This window comes from Scyliorhinus canicula, chromosome 13 (genome assembly GCF_902713615.1).
Source record: "Scyliorhinus canicula chromosome 13, sScyCan1.1, whole genome shotgun sequence".
NCBI lineage: Eukaryota > Metazoa > Chordata > Chondrichthyes > Carcharhiniformes > Scyliorhinidae > Scyliorhinus > Scyliorhinus canicula.
In genome coordinates this window covers 104574624-104592530 of record NC_052158.1, presented here as the reverse complement: position 1 = coordinate 104592530, position 17907 = coordinate 104574624, and the positions used below count along the sequence as shown (strand labels likewise).

Here is a 17907-nt window from a genome sequence, read left to right as displayed (position 1 = left end):
TTATAATTGACCTGGAGGAGGGCGTAGAAGGATGGGTGAGTAAATTTGCAGATGACACTTCAGTCGGTGGAGTTGTGGACAGTTACAGAGGGATATAGATAAGCTGCAGAGCTGGGCTGACAGGTGGCAAATGGAGTTTAAGGCAGAAAAGTGTGAGGTGATTCATTTTGGAAGGAATAACAGGAAGACAGAGTACTGGGCTAATGGTAAGATTCTTGGTAGTGTGGATGAGCAGAGAGATCTCGGTGTCCATGTCCATAGATCCCTGAAAGTTGCCACCCAGGTTGAGAGGGTTGTTAAGAAGGCATACGGTGTGTTAGCTTTTATTGGTAGAGGAATTGAGTTTCGGAGCCATGAGGTCATGTTGCAGTTGTACAAAACTCTGGTGCGGCCGCATTTGGAGTATTGCGTGCAATTCTGGTCGCCACATTATAGGAAGGATGTGGAAGCATTGGAAAGGGTACAGAGGAGATTTACAAGGATGTTGCCTGGTATGGAGGGAAGATCTTATGAGGAAAGGCTGAAGGACTTGAGGCTGTTTTCGTTAGAGAGAAGAAGGTTAAGAGGTGACTTAATTGGGGCATACAAGGTGATCAGATAATTAGATAGGGTGGACATTGAGAGCCTTTTTCCTCGGATGGTGATGTCCAGTACGAGGGGACATAGCTTTAAATTGAGGGGAGATGGATATAGGACAGATGTCAGAGGTAGATTGTTTACTCAGAGAGTAGTAAGGGCGTGGAATTCCCTGCCTGCAACAGTAGTGGAGTCGCCAACACTAAACGCATTCAAATGGTCATTGGCTAGGCATATGGACAATAAGGGAATAGTGTAGAGGGACTTTAGAGGGGTTTCACAGGATGGCGCAACATCAAGGGCCTGTACTGCGCTGTAATGTTCTATGTGGACGTGATGACATGCTCTTCTTTTTCTATATGGTTGTAATTGTGGCCTGCAATGGCCAAAGGTCTTGACGCGAATGCTATCAGCCTTTGCTTTCTGTCAGCCATGGAGTGGGACAAGCTCCAATTCCAATGGAGGGGGCAGGGGCGTCGCATGTCACCAAAAAAGACTTGCAGGGGTCATACTGTGTAAATAATCCAGACGACATTAGCTGCTGCTTCACCCTGGCAAAAACTTCCTCCTGAGGTGCTCTCTACACCCATTCTTGGTGCTTCTTCAGCACTGCGTGCAGAGAGGCAAGGATGGTCACTAGGCCAGGAATGAATTTCCGCCATAGTTTATGAGATCTAAGAAAGACCGTAACTCTGTTGCACTTTCCAGAGAGAGGGCTTTTCTTATTGCCCACAACTCCTCCTTTACCAGGTGTAGCCCCCCCAATTCACATGATAAACCAAGTATATAACTTCCTTGGCGTAGAAAATGCACTTTCACATCTTGAGGCGGGTAACCATCTCGCAAAATTAGCAGTCTTGTGTATTCATAGAGACCCACATAGATATTCATGGTTATAGAACGCCTGGAATTGCCATCCTGCTCGAGCTAGAAATGGGCGTGGCTCATGTCGAGCTAACTTTGCGTATAGATCTTCTTTCCACGGCATTGGGTACCTGTCCAGACAAGAGACCTGTGAACACACAGACGTACGGTTTTGTCAGGTTTTAGTACTGGGACTACCAGCGCTGTCAAATCAGCAAACCGTACCTGCAGGATGCTACCAAAGCTTTCCAGTTGGCTGAATTCATTCTTGACTTTTGCCAGCAGTGCATAGAGAACTTGCTGGGCCAGGAAATACTTTGGCTGGGCCTCAGGGTCCACATATATCATTGTCACGGCCTGCATTAATTTTTCCCAGGCCCCCTGGAAGACTTCTGGGTACTTCCCCAAGACTTTGTAAAGTTCTCCGGTGCCGATCTGGAACATCAGTTCCCAGTCCAGCCGGAGGCGTTGTGGCCAGTCACGGCCCAGCAGGCTCGGTCCAGGATCCCGCACTATTATTAAAGGCAGCCTATCGAACTGCTGCCCATAAGTAACTGGTGTAATTATCGCTGGCCTTGATTTGGGGTCCCATGACCCAAATCACCGGGTTGTTCTAAGTGGAGAATCTGGGCGCTAGACTGGCGCCTCCTGGGGTAGAGCGGCAAGTTTGCTGGCTGATCTGTGGTTTCATATCCCTGCGGTTTTGCCGCCATAAGTGCTGCACGCCTTGGATTTTCCATCGATTCCGGGGAGGTGTCCCACCTGGCTTTAGCGGCCCTTGGCCAACGGGCCTGGTCCCAATGGTGTTTGGGCCAGGGTGAGGCTCTGGCTGCCTAGGGGATGCTGTTTGCCGGAATGGGAGGCATCCTCAGCTGTTCACCTCCATCATGACATCCCATTGAGTTCCTGGACTCCCTTCTCTGCGCTCTCCGGTGAGAGGGAGATCGCACCAGCTTTCTTTAGATCCAGCAACGTCTTGGACAGCATTTTCCACTGGGTCGCCATACTATTTACAAGGTGGTCTTGTGGCATCTGGGGTAGGGAATGCCCAGTCGCAAAACTGCCAATTTGCGCAATCGTGCCAGAAACATGGTAACGGACTCCCTGGCAGCCATATTAAATCAGTATTCCTGTATGATAACTGATGACTTAGGATCATAGTGGTCTGTCACAAGTGTCACTAGCTGTTCGAACATCTTGGAGTCTGAGGCCACAGGATAGGTCAGTCCCTTTATGACGCTGAAAGTGGGGGTCCCACAGGCAGTCAAAAGAATCACTGTGTGGCGATTATCCCCAACAATAACGTTCACCTTAAAAAAAAAGCGTGTACTTATTTCAGTCCTCCACACCTGCATCAAATGCATCGAAACTGCCAAAGAGCGATATTTTCAAAATGGTGCAGATCTTATTCCTTTGTGAAGAGAGGTGGCTGTGCTCCAAATGGTTAGCAGCACCAATTGTAGGTCTCCTTTATCCTCGTCGCCAATTTAGTAGCCATGGATGAGTCTGGAAAGGAAAGTCAAAAAATGGTTTATTTCCAAATGGAAAATATTTCCAAGTAACAGTCCAAGTCGGGACTACTGTGTGGCTCGGCTCCTATCTGGGCTGGTTTTTAAGACTATAAATTAACGAGGTCTCTGCCCCTCAGCAGGGGTGCTCATACTCCACGAGGCTCACAGGGAGATTAATCGGATTGTCTCCATAGGTCTTGTGAGGGTTATAACACACTATTTTCCCCAGTCTCTGTTTCAAAAGACCATTCAAGGTATGTATTTCAGAATACCATGATGTAAATTTAGCTGATGTATTATCTTTTCTGTCATTTAATGCCTTTGTTAAAAGTTTTATTTGGAGGTCTATCCAAATGCAGAGACATGGATTTGATATTTTTATCCAGAGCTGTGATATAGTGAGCTAAATTTAGATTGTTCAGTCTTATCATCTGCAGTATACTTAATTTGCAAAAAATGATCAGTGCCATTCAGCAAGGTCTGTTGATGTAAGTTATTTATCTTACTTCAGCAATATTCCTCTGTGGTCTTTCAAAATTATATGATGGTAGAGGATACATTTTAAAATTCATGAAGAGTGGTGGACAATTAACTGGAGTATAAGGTTTACAAATATCCCTATCAGTGATGGGGGAGCCAACTCATCTTTGCAAAAGACATGACAAAAGCATTTTCAATCATATTCAGCCAGAAGTGACAGGCGGCTGTTCCATCTCGACCTCCTTCTAAAGTCCTCAGTGCCACAGATGTCTTTCTTCACACAGTTTGTTTCATTGCACATGATATCAAGAAATGGCTGAAAGCAGCACGGGACACAGCAACGGCTATGGACCTTGACAACGTCCTGGAGGTAGCACTGAAGACTTTTGTTCCAGACCTAATCGTGCCCTCAGCCAAGCTGTTCCAGTACAGTTGCAACACTGGCATCAATGTGACAATGTGAAAAATTGCCCAGCTGATAGGATAAATCCAATCTAGCTAATTACCACTCCATTTGTCTACGTGACGGAAGTAACACCTGTTACTGCTATCAAGCAGCACTTGCGTAGTAATAACCTGTTCAACTGATGCTCAGTTTGGGTTTCACCAGGACCACTGGCTCCTGACCTCAGTACAGCCTTGGTCCAAAAATGGATAAAGAGCTGATTCAAGAGTTGAGGTGAGAGTGAATGTCCTTGACATGAAGGCAGCATTTTACTGAGTGTGGCATCAAGGAGCCCAAGCAAAATTTAAGTCAATGGGAATCGGGAGACAATGCCATACTGGCACAAAGGAAAATGTTTGTAATTTTTGGAGGCCATTCATCTCAGTCCCAGGACTTGGTTGCAAAAGTACCTCAGGATATCTCCTCGGCCCAACCATGTTCAGCTGCTTTATCAATTACCTTTTTTCCATCATAATGTCAGACGCTTGCAGATGATTCCACAGTTGTTCAGTACCATTTGTCAGATATTGTGTCCATATGCAACAAGACATGGACAACATTCAGACTTGGACCAGTAAGTACAATTTGCTCCACACACATGCCAGCCAATGACCATCTACATCAAGAAAGTATCTTATCCCCCTTCAAAATTCAACAGCATTATTGTTGCTGAATTCCCAACCATCAATATTCTGGGGTATCATTGTTTAGAAACGTAACTGAACTGGTCATGTAAATACTGTAGCTGTCAGAGCAGGTCACAGGCTGGGAATATTTTTTTGTTCTTTTATGGGATATGAGCATTGCTGGCAAGATTAGCATTTTTTACTCATCCCTAATTGCCCTTTTGAAGCTGGTGGTGTGCTGCAGCAAGTAACTCACCTTCTGAATCGCCTGATACTATCCACCATCTACAAGGCACAAGTCAGAAGTGTGATGAAATACCCGCCGCTTGCCTGAGTGAATACAACTCCAACAACACTCAAGGAGTTCAACACCATCCGAAGCAAAGCATCCCGCTTGATTGGAACCCCAACCACAAGCTGAAATATTCAGTCCCAAACTACCAACGGACAGTGGTAATAGTGTGTACCATATCTAAGGTATGCAAGGCTCCTTTGACTGCCCCTTATAAATCTGTAACCTCCACCACACAGAGAACAAAGGCAGTTGATTCATGGGACTATCTTATCTGCAAGTTCTCTTCCAAGCACAGACCATTCTGACTTGGAACTATACCATTGTTCCTTCAATGTTGTTGCATCAACATCCTGGAACTCCTGAACAACAATGTAGGCGTACCTATGCCAGATGGACTGTAGCGGTTCAAGAAGGCAGCTCACATTCATCTTCTCAAGGGTAGTTAGTGATGAGCAACAAAAGCTGGCCTTGCCACTAACACCTTATGAAGAAAAAATAATTGGTAACATTTATGATGAATGCTTTTTGAAAGTGTGACTTTGTGTTTCTGGGCATGTGCTTTTGTGCATGAGAGAAACAAATGTGAGACAAATAATAGTGTTGTAGCTATATTTTCATGTTCTATAAACTTCAGAAGGTGTATTATGCTGAGAGAGCAAAAGTGATGGAATTCAGAAAAAGGGATTAAAAACAGATAGAAAAGAGAGACAGTGATCAGAGAGTGAAAGTACGAGGTGAGTTATAGTCTTATTGTGAATGTTCAATTTTTAAAAAAACACCAATTTAATTTGAAAACCAAATAGTTATCTCACTTGTGATTTGTTTGCAGGTAAAAAATAACTATTCATTGGTTAAAGCTGAGAAACAACTTCTAACTGGAGATATTTGTGCATGTGCAAAGTATAGAGGAAATAGAATTTTGAGAACATCTTCGAAAGGAATTTACAGGAAGGGAGTTGAGAGAGAAGAGAATAACATTTGAGGTTGTGGGGGGTGGGTGCGGGGGGAGGGGTGACCTGCTTTTGGGGAAATAATTGGGAATGGATGAGATATTACGATCCCAGACCAGACCCGAACAGTGGCTAGGATACTGGACCAAAACCCCAATATTTTAGTTTATTTTAAGAATGATTCGCGCCAGGAGTGATTGCATGACAAAAATAGGGTTTTGCTCTTTCTAAAACAAAACCTTTATTATAAATACAATATTAAACTTTCAACTTCGCACATGAAAAAGAACAGCTTGCAATTACCCCTTAATATAACTATCCAATTTCCAATTAAACAGCAAGAAAAGAGACATACAGCTCTTAATCCAGTTTAAAATTAGCAGCGCATAGAGTAATACTTGCAGTACAGAACAGATTTTGACTCTTAATAATAATAATCTTTATTGTCACAAGTAGGCTTACATTAACACTGCAATGAAGTTACTGTGAAAAGGCCCTAGTCGCCACTTTCCAGCACCAGAGGGAGAATTCAGAATGTCCAAATTACCTAACAGCACATCTTTCGGGACTTGTGGGAGGAAACCAGAGCACCCGGAGGAAACCTATGCAGACACGGGAGAATGTGTAGACTCTGCACAGACAGTGACCCAAGCCGGGAATTGCAACTGGGACCCTGGCGCTGTGAAGCAACAGTGCTAACCACTGTGCTATTGTGCCGTTAGAACCCTTTCATCCTCTTCCTTGTCTTCAGCCTAGAATGCTCTGCTTTTAAAATATTATTACTCTTTTTTTCCCTATCCTACTAGGAAAGAAAACTGTCTTTGTCTGTGGTCTAAAAAAACATAAGGGTTGTCAGATCAGTCTTCACTTCCAAAAGCCATTTCTCCAAAACAACTCTCTCCATGGTGGTCTGCGTGGGTATCACCCCCACAGCCCAAAGATGTGCAGGTTCGGTGGATTGGCAAGGCTAAATTGCCACTTAATTGGAAAAAATAATAATTGGATACTTTAAATTTATTTTTAAAAACTCGCTCCACAGCTTGCTCCAAAAACTGCTTCTCCCCACGGCTTCTCAATATGTCTCTCTCTGAGTTCCACCCAGCACTGATATCATTTTCCAAAGCTAAAGAAACTAATTGACTTTACCAGGGACTGCAGGGTCATTAACTCCCCAGGCAAACACTATACATTAGCCCAGTCTGAAAAAGACATTCCTTTAACAATTTCAAAGGCTTTTCCTAGAAACAAAACAGAATAGTTTTAAAACCCTGACCTCTGCAAATAAATACATTCTAACCCCAGGCTTTTTCCCCTTAAATTGTCCCACTATTTAGAAGCTAACATTCCTAATGTTCCAATTATTAAGGATGCGATGAATGGTGTGGAGGAAGAGAGAGAGAAAGAAGGTAAAGTATTGGGTATGTAATTCAAGGGGAGGAGATAGATTTAGTGATGTGATTGAGAAAGAGATTTAGAAAGGAAATGATATTGGGAAGGTAATTGGTAGGAAACATCGTTGAAGCAAGGTATGTGGAGAAGCGTGACCATTTGGGAGAGATGCTAAGAACCAAATTTTGTCTTGTAAATTGAACAGCCTGAACAATTCAGCTAGCAGCAGTGTAGGTTGAATGGGTGGAACCCAAGCAGCAGCAGGAGCTCAAATGATCTTTGTGGAGCCCGAAGAAGCACTCATGCTTCTCCTGGCTCCACAAAGATAATTATATACTTTCTGCTATTGGTCCTCTCCAGGACAAGTGTGCTGTATACCTCCGGTGCAGCTGATCTTTATTAACTGTACCCTGATAGTTACATCACCTGGTATATAAAATTATAGAATTTTACAGCATAGAAGGAGGCCATTCGGCCCATTGTGTCTGCACTGGCTCCCAATAGAGCTACCTGGCTAGTCCCATTCCCCAGCCCTAACTCCGTAGCCCTCTAAATTCAACACATTCAAATATATATCTAGCTCTCCTTAGAAACTTCCTATGCAACCCGCTTCCGCCAATCTCCCAGGAAATTCATTCCAAATCCCAATAACTTTGATAAAGAAGTTTTTCATCATCTTACTCCTTGCTCTCTTGCTGACCATCTGGAAATTGTGAACCCTAGTCACTGACTTACCAACTAGTGCAAACAAAATATCCTTCTTTACCCTGTCAATATTGTTCATTATTTTGAACACCTCAATAAAGTCACCACTTAATCTTCTCTGCTCTAAGGAGAACAAGCCCAATTTCTCTAATCTGTCCTTGTAAGTAAAATTCATCATTCCTGGTATCATTCTAGTAAATGTCCTCTGCACTTTCTCTATCCTTCCTTAAATAAGGTGCCTGGAACTGAACACAATATTCCAAATGTGGTCTGACCAATGATTTATAGGTCCTTGCTCCTTGCTTTTATACTCTATGCCTCTATTTATAAACCCAAGGATCCTATAAGCCATAACAACTGTTTCAACTAGCCTGGCCACCTTCAGCAAATTATGCACTTGAACCCAGGTCCCTCTGCTCCTGTACCCACCTCAAAGTAGTACCACTGAGCCAAAATGCATTTCTTCACATTTTTCTGCAATCAATTTCATCTGCCATGTGTCTGCCTGTTTGGCCAACTTGTCAATGTTCCTGTGAAGTCGCTCAATGTCATCCTCACAGTTCACTATTCTCCCTATCTTAGTATCATCTGCAAAATTAGAGATTTTGCCCTCAACACCCAAATTGCTATACATTGCACAATATCTTGGTGTGATTTTTCAATCAACTTAAACTGGTAAAAAAATATTAAAAACATGGGAAAGAAATATATGGATAAAGTAAAGGCTATTTGTTTGCAGTTTTTTGCATAATAAAGTACAGTTGTTCAATTCAGCCCAGGAAACATTGGTAAACATATTTAAATATAAATTAATAGAAAGTGAATTTGATTTGTTTAGTAACAGCAAATCAGTGACCCTGATGTTATCCCTCACCTATGACATAAATACCAACATTGTAGAAAGTAGCGAGCCCTGCGATTTTGCTGTCAGTATATTCCTGCTTTGTTATGTCTTCATTGTTTTTCATGTTAATGTTTCTCTCGCTATTCCTTTCCTATTGTTTTTCTCTGTCCTTCCCTACTGTTTCTGTATTTTTTTCTTCTTCTGTTCTTGTCTACTCCTCTTGTTCTTTTTTTCTTTATTTCTTTCCTTTTGGATGGAAAGTGCTGAGTAGCATTGCTGGAAAGGAGTCAGTCAGGTTGCAGTCTGCATTTGGGCGATTGTTAAGGGAAAATATGGGTCTACATTTCTCTTTTCTCGTTCCCTCGATAATTACTTATGCTCCCACACACCTTCATTCCCTGTTCATTCCCTACACTTCCCTGTCCTACTACCCATTCAGCCCCTGTATCTTACCCTCTCCTTTCCACTGTCCATAACTGAACTCCATTTACTGTCTCTTGTGCACCCAAAGACAGATGGTGAGTTCAGAGGCACTGCTTCTTCAATCTACTTCTTTCCTCCTGCCGTTTTCCTAAAAGAGACTCAGTTTTCAAAATTCAAATTTTTCCATAAACTAAATCAAACTGTACATGAAACATATCAGTATAAGGTAGTGAGTGTGTGTCCTAAATACATTGAAAGTGTGTCAGCTACCATTTTGGTTCCAGAGCTTTTTGGTCTTCTCAAGTGCCTGTCTGAAATAAGTGACCAATTAAAATATATAAATCAGTGACTTCGCCTTTCTGTGAAATTGATCTGTGCTATTGCCTGATTTGCTAATTCACATGACCACCCCAGCCGGAACAGAGGGGCTGCAGAAGTAATATTTATTTAAATCCTCACCTTCATTTATGTTTGGTTGGGAGGCTGTCTGTGAGCTTGTGGGTCTTATTTTGGCTTCAGTAGTAAGGCTTACAAATGTATCGCAAGTTTTTGGAGGTCTCGGGTTTTTCTGTATTTTACATCCAGCACAATTAATTTTATATTTAGCATTCCAATAGTCAGCCATTGTGGTTGGACAAGAATGAAAAAAAGAGTGCACAGACCAGGCAATGCTAGCAGGTGGAAAGTGATGGCAGAAGGGCATGGAGGCCGTCCACCACATGTGTGATCAGCAACTGCATTTTCTGCCTATTTAGCAGAGGAGCATGTTATGCGATGCCTCAGTTTCATAAGGAATGCTGTCACTGTGCTGTAGCTGCAGCACCAACTGGAACCTTGCACTGCCTGTTGCTGTCAAAGAAGTGGCAGCTCTTACATTCTACATCACAGCATCATTTCAGGCTGCAGCTAAAGCTATCACACAGTTTGAAGTTCATTGATTCTTGGATATGATGAACACTTTACTCCGTAGAAACCAATTCATCTTGTTATCATAGAGACAGTGAAGCAACTGGAAAGAGCTACAGGCTTTGCCAGGATAACACACTGCCCACAGTTGGACATCATTAACTGCCTTGTATTTGAAAAGGAAGAGATTCCATTCCCAAAATGTGCAACTTGTGTACAATAACAAACAGTGCATTATGCCTTCTTTCCTTTCACGAGTAGACAATGTCATTATTCTGTGCCAAGCCTCAATACCTCCTCTCTTCCACGCAGAAATAGTGTGTTGATCCAGTTGCTTGGGACCAAGGGTTACCCCCTGACCACCTGATTTATGAATCCTGTCAGAAACCCAAGCACAGATGCTGCAGAATGCTGGCAAAAGCTAGCCTCCACTAGAGCAGATATAATTAGCAGCCTTCTGAATCACAGATTATTTTGTCTTAACAGGTCTGGAGATATTCTGCAGTATAGCCCCAACCAAATTACTAGGTTCATTGTCATCTGTTGCATGGCCCATAATTTAGCCCTGCAAAAGGGGCAACCTTTAGGGGTACCTAAGAAAAAGAAGTGGATTAACAGTAGGAGGAAGATCAGCAGGAAGACAAAGATGGAAATAGAACAAGAGCAATCAGTCCCATCTGCCAAAACCGTTTGCCAGAAAGTATTTAAAAGCGGTTCAGTTGAATAATCCCTCCTTCCCCAATATATCAACACCCCTTCTTACCATCCCAAGATACTTAGACACACATCACATGCATTCCCTGAAAATATATACCTTCTTGGGTATTGTTTGCACATCATCATGAATTTTAAGATCAACAGCTAAATTAAGAAAAAGACAAAAGAAAATCAAGCTGGTTTGTTAGTCTTAATTAACAATTGTAGACTAATAAAAACATTGTGCAAAGCCCTTGTGCCTGACTAACTTCAAGACGATTCCCCTATGGCTGCAGCTTGGGAGATGGAAGGCTGCTGAACTTCCACTGATGATATTTGAGATGGTAGTAATGGGTGACCTCAAGGTGGCTATATATAGGACCTATTTGCAGACTACAGACTGTCAGTGTTGGTTGGGACTGCCTAGCCCAGCTGACTGACCATAACCAAGAAGGGAACTGGCTAAGAAGCTAGCTGGGGAAGCAGATGGGATCTCATTCTGAGAGAGGTCATCATGCGCCTTTTTGATGACACCTGTGATACTCCAGGGGATTGAGCCTCACTATGGCCATTACTGTACACAGGAACATGTTCAGGGATGGTTTGGTACTTGAAGCCCTTTCCATGCACTTTGCTTAAACCACAGAACATACTCAAGAGGTCAGCATTCTGAACTTCCATCGATGCCACTAGAGATCCCATCACTCTGGGTCCCACTGCTGACCACCAGCATCATGGCTGCATAGTTTCAATGGCATTTGTGTGCCAAGCTACAAATTGGGACACAAAAGACACATCAGAAGATACAATTAGTGTGAAATATGTAATTATGTGAACTTTGTAATATTTCAACTAGACATTGGAAACCTGTTGGGAGAAACACTTGATTCTAAAATTTTCAGATGAAAAGTTTTTTTAAAAGAAATTTTTTGAGCGATTTCTGAGGCTAAAGATTGTATGGCACTACCTAGTGCCTAGATTACAGAATTACTGTGTGATACAATTACATACATAAGGTGGAATTTACTGACGACCCAGCCGCATGTTTTTTGGCGGGGATCTACCGGTCCCGCAATTGCCAACAGGATTTCCTGTCGACAGCAGCCCTCGTCGCCGGGAAACTCATGCGCCGGCGTGGGACCAGAATTTCCCGCCGGCATAAACAGCTGGTAAATCCCACCCACAGTTTCTGTTATAAATTGAGACATTGAAATTTTTATTAACTTGCTAATTATGAAAGGTTTCGATGGAGTAGATAGGGAGAAACTGTTTTCATTAGCTGGAGGATCAGTAAACAAAGATCACAAATGTAAGATAATTGGCAAGAGCATTGGCAAGGTGGGGGCACAGAAAGAAGATGAGCGCTTTTTTTATTACGTGGCAAGTTGTAATGATCTTGAATGCAGTGCCTGAAAGCATAGTAAAAGCAGATTCAATAGTATCTTTCAAAAGGAAATTGGATAGACAATTGAAAAGGAAAATTTTCAGTTATGCAGAAAGAGCTGGGTGCTAATTGGATGGCTTTCAAAGGGTCCTTTGCTGTGTGATTTCATGAACAGTGTGCTGAAATTGTGGCAAGAGTAAATTAGATTTTGTACAGAGGAAGTGATAACAGACACAGATTTTTCTAAAATAATAAATGCACAAAAATTAATCAGACAAGAGATTTGGAGCCCATTTGTCTGTACAGGATTCAATCCCAGAGTTACCTGAGCTATTGCACCACCTATTCCACCACTCCAAAACATATTTTCACACGCTTTCACGTCTTTTACAAGCACAAGTTATCTGCAGTATGAAACTATCATTTTACATAGAATATCATATTTTATAATTATGATGAAATACGATCCTTCTATGTTCAAGATTGAATTTATAAATGCACACAGATTAATTAATTTTAAATTTTAATTTTGTTACTTTTTTTTGCAAAGTTGTGAGACCAAGCATTCAGAATTTTTTAAAAAGGAAAATAACTTACTGGTATTTAAATTCAATATACTTACCATTAATGGGAAATGGTCATCTAGATAGTTATTCTACAATAAGTTGACACTGATCTGAAATATTTTGATATCTTCTCTCTAACATGTCTTTTTTTGATGAGGGTCAGGGGGGGATTTGCCCTGGTGCAGGTGTACTCGAGAAACTACAGTATGCCAGTTACCTGAGTCAGCTAAAACGTATGAAGGAGCAAGCACAAGTGATTAACCAGACAATTGCAGAACTAGCCACCATGCCCTATCTGCATGAAATGAGTCAACATGAAATTGAACTGGTAAAACAACTTCCTACAAATTTTTTGTTGTAATTGTTCCTATATTTAAAATATGCTATTTCCAAGATCACCATATGACTGTGATAAAGTAATGTTAAGAACTACTTGGGTTTCACTTTCATCATAGGCAGGGACATAAAACTGGCAGTATCAGATCAGTGACATCCAGATCTTCCTTTCTAAAGGAAAATTGGATGAGCTGTGGAATGAGTGGCCAATCTTCACCCTGTATATTTTCTTTCCTGGGGTAGTTTTATTGTAGTATTACATAGAATACAAAGAATAGAATCAGGCCATTCAGTTCTGCCCGTGCTTCCACTCCATATGAGCCTCCTGCCACATCACTTCATATAGCATCAGCAGAACCTTCTATGCTGTCTCCCTTGTGGTTATCTAGCGTCCTGTAAATGCATTTATGATATTCACCCTAATTACTCCTTGTGGTAACAAGCTCCATGATTCTTTCTTGTAAATATCAGGATGGAAGTGAGATATCAGTGTTGCCTGTCGGGTCTCAGATGGCTTCTGAGCCCTATCTGAGCCTTGCAGGCTCCTTTTCAGTGAGGGCATAGGTTGTCAATCAGCAGAGATTGCCAGCTCAAACAGCTGCCCTCCTTTCCTTCTCTCTCACCGTTATTCTCTCAGTGGCTGCTCTTGTTGATTGAAAAGTCTTCACATCATTTTTGCTGATGAATTGTCATTTTGGTTGCAATTGGCCATCTGCTTCCCTTGTACTGATGTTAATAGTATAGATTTTCATGAAGATTGTCTGAAATGTATCTGTTGGCTACTGTGGTAATGGGATCCCTGATGTTTCACCCATTTTGATTTGTGCATTCTGACGACATACCTAATCTATATGTTTCATCCATTTCAGCTGATATGAGATTATCATGAAGAGGTACACCACCAAATCCAGTGATGACTCAGCCTTTTATAAATTCTGTACTGTGTCTTGGAGGGTATGCACATTTTTTCATCTTTCCTTCCATTTTATTCGCAACGGCCTTCTGTGACAGCATTGGTGCTGTTGTCCAAGCCTGAATTCCATGGAGAAGCAGAGGAAAGACCACAGCCCCCATGTGGCCAGGTTTCCCTTGAGTGATTTAACACCTTTCGGGCCATTAATAGATCAGGGTGAGACCACTATTCCCCATCTGCGAGGAAATCCTTCCTAAAAGATCTGATGGCCAAATGACAACAGCATATTGGGAGGCATGACCAATCGAAAACTCATGTACAGAATTTACCAAAGGCTGAGTCATCAAATTGGATTTGGTGGTGTACCTCTTCATCAATGTTAGCTTTTTGAGATAGATAGTTTCCAAAATGTGGAAGTGAGGGATATTTTGAGGGTGGTAAGTGAGGGTGGCATGGTTGCACACTGGTTAGCACTGCTGCATTACAGCCCCAGGAACCCGGGTTCAATTCCGGCCTTGCGTGACTGTCTTGTGGAGTTTGCACGTTCTCCCTGTGTCTGCATGGGTTTCATCTGGGCATTCCGGTTTCCTCCCACAATCCAAAGATGTGCAAATTAGGTGCAAAAGGCCATGTTAAATTGCCTCTTAGTGTCCAAAGGTTACAAGGCTAGGGCGGGAAAGTGGGCCTGAGTTGGGTGTTATTTCAGAGGATTGGTGCAGACTCGATGGGCCGAATAGCCTCGTGTACTGTAGGGATTCTATGATTCTATGATTTTCCAATACTTCACCATGAATTTCAATTGAAGGCATTGGATTCAATAAATTTGTTGTGAGTTTTTCTTTGGTCTTCCTGATATTCAGGGCAAGTCCCCTGCTCTCATAAGCTTCAGTGAATACCTCAACTACCTATTGTGGTTCTTCTTCAGAGGAAGCGTTAACTTACTCATCGGTAGCCTACAGTAACTCTATTACAGAAGTGGTTATTGTTTCGGTTATGATTTTCAGCCAGCTAAGATTGAAAATTTACCATCATTGTAATAAGCGTTTAGTATACCTGGGGGGAGCCTGTCAGTAGTAAGTTGCAGAATTACTGCGAGAAAGATAGAGTAGTTTTGGTGCAATGACACACCCTGATTGACAATTGTTTTTGACGGGTCTGTGGTGGAACCATTGCATGGTACTGTTATTTGCATAATGTCATGTAGGAGATGGATAATGTTTATATATACCCCTGCAACACCTTCCACATTCTGACTACTCTATCAGTAAAGATGCTCCTGAATGCTCTATTGGATTTACCAGTAACAACCTGATGTATAAAGCTTTTACTTCCGATATCCTCCACAGATCTCCCCTCTTTCAAAACCTTAAAAGATCTCTAGCAGGTCAGCCCTCAGCCATCTCTTTTCTTGAGTAAAGATCCCCACTCATTCCTGAAAGGTATAATTTTTCAGTTCTTAAACAATGCTGAAAAGAGAGACATAGGGCACAATTTTCCCACCGTGTTGCACCAGGCGCCAATCCAGCTAAATTGGGTAAATAGTGGGAGAGGTTGAAAATAGGATTCATGCCTGGTGGCGAGCCGAGCGTGATGTGCCCGACGTTATCTTGATCACGCCTTCGCTGGGCCCTGCATCTGTGCACCTAGGTCTGTGAGATCCTGGACAGGTCTCCACTCGGCACCTGGAATAATAATAATCTTTCTAAGTGCTGCAAGTAGACTTACATTAACACTGAAATGAAGTTACTGTGACAATTCCCTCATCGCCACACTATGGCGTCTGTTCGGGTACGGTGAGGGAGAATTCCCAATGTCCAATTCACCTAACAAGTATGTCTTTAGCGACTTATGGGAGGAAACCGGAGTACCCGGAGGAAACCTACTCAGACACGGGGTGAACGTGCAGACTCAGCACAGAGAGTGACCCAAGCTGGGAATCGAACCCGGTTCCTTGGCTCTGTGAAGCACCAGTGCTAACCACTGTGCTACTGTGCTGCCCACGGGGACCCCGTCGCATAAAGATTCAGGGCGGCCAACACCGTTACAGCCACCGGGAGCAGGTATCCTCCCCCATACTCCCATGGTGCCAGGTGTACCATGATGTGGCTGATATGTCGCACTGTCTGCCTGCTCAGTCAGAGTCTTCGACTGCATGCCAGGTCTAGCAGGTCCTCGAATGACAGGCCCTGCCGGTACACACAAGGCCTCATGTGGCACCTCCTCCTCGGCCTGTTGGGCAGCTGGATCTCCATCCTGGACGCTGCCTCCTTTTCCTCTGTGGCACACTCTATTGCTGCACGGTCCACTGCTGCAGTTTCCAACTCGAGCAACTCCAGCTCATACAGCCGCAGTGCATCACCCAAGGCTGCAGCAACTATCAGAAAGGCGTTGCCCTTCGGTGAGCCACCTGAAGCCCCGGAGGTTGGCAGACGGGTTGGAGGGTGGTATGGTGGTGGGTGGGGTGCGGGAGGAGGAGCGGTTTGGGCACCCATATGGCCAGTGTCACACTGCAGAACCAGGGGCCAAGGTGCATGGTCAGTGGGGTGCGCATCAAGAGCCTACCTTGCAGGCCATGGCAAAGGCAGTCCGTGGCTGGACACTGCCCCAGTCCCTTGGGGGTCACCCTGGCCACCTGGCCTGTTTACTGTCACCCTACCCCTTCCCCCGCTCCTGGCAAGGCCCCCCTCACCCCAGCCAGCCCTACCAGTGTCCGGCCAGACAGCCCACGGTTGCACCTCTCTGTGTCCTACCTCCTTTCTCTCCCTCATTTGCCACAATGTCAGTTTCACGATTTTTAAAAGCACAAGTGAAACGTGACGCCAGGCACTCGGTGCATCGGAGGCGGAGAATCCCGAAGATCTCGGAGTATACCGGGTCAGGCCCGCTAATGAAATGCAAACGGTGTTTACTGTACGTGCGTTCCGGACCGCATTTAGGCCACTATTGAGGTGACGGAGAATCGCGATTTGGCCTCAAATCGGCCCCTGCTGCGATTTTGGCATTGGAACCGATTCTCCGCCCATTTGCATTTCGCGATTTCGCCATCAGCCGATGGAGAATCCCACCCAGTAATTTTTACTTTTAAAAAAATGTTTTTATTCAAGTTTTCTATTTTATACAATACAAAATTAACAAGCTGTGTAGACCAGATACAATTTACAGAAGCCAAGCATTGGAAATAACCCCCCAAACCCTAACTCCCACCCTGACCACCCTTTCCTGTTTGCTTTTTTATTTTAAAATATTTTAATTTAATTTTCACATCTGTTCACTATACAATAGGTGAGCAAGATGGTTTGTATGTACAATTTACATGTTCTCCTTTCATCTGGATAAAAGCAATTTACTGCGGATGCTGGAATCTGAAACAAAAGAGAAAATGCTGGAAAATTGCAGCAGGTCTGGCAGCATCTGTAGGGAGAAAAAGAGCTAACGTTTCGAGTCCGATGACTCTTTGTCAAAGCTAACAGACAGAGAAAGTGGAAAATATTTATACTATGGAGTGAGAATGAAAGATGAGTCATAGCCACAGAAACCCAGGGAAACCGGGTGCTAATAGCTACAGAAACCAAGGGGGAAGAGGGCCAATGGCAGTCCCCAGAGAGAACAAAAGATGTGAAAAGTCAAAAGGCAGAGAAACTAACATCAGAGGATGAACTGTAGATGTGGGTCGAGGTGGGGTAGATCATCTGAAGTTGTTGAATTCAATATTCAGACCGGAAGGCTGCCTGACCGGAAGATGAGATGTTGTTCCTCCAGTTTGTGTTGATCTTCACTGGAACATTTCAGCAGGCCAAGAACAGACATGTGGGCATGGGAGCAGGGTCATTTGTTAAAATGGCAAGCAACGGTCTCCTCTATATCGGAGAGACCAAACGCAGACTGGGTGATCGCTTTGCTGAGCATCTTCGGTCTGTGTGCATTCAGGCCACTGGCCTTCTAAACCAATTGCCTGGAGTAGACCTGTGCAAACTTCCTTCTCTCTCACTACCTATCTC

The 17907-nt window shown here is 43.3% G+C and overlaps 1 protein-coding gene across 1 annotated transcript in view; it reads left to right on the top strand.

The window, feature by feature from the left end:
- The window catches only part of LOC119976418 (spermatogenesis-associated protein 16-like), a 281641-nt gene that overhangs the window by 241485 nt on the left and 22249 nt on the right, over positions 1–17907 (top strand). Inside the window, 1 exon segment of the mRNA XM_038816943.1 lies at positions 12824–12988. Within this exon segment, the coding sequence (XP_038672871.1) occupies positions 12824–12988 (165 nt within the window).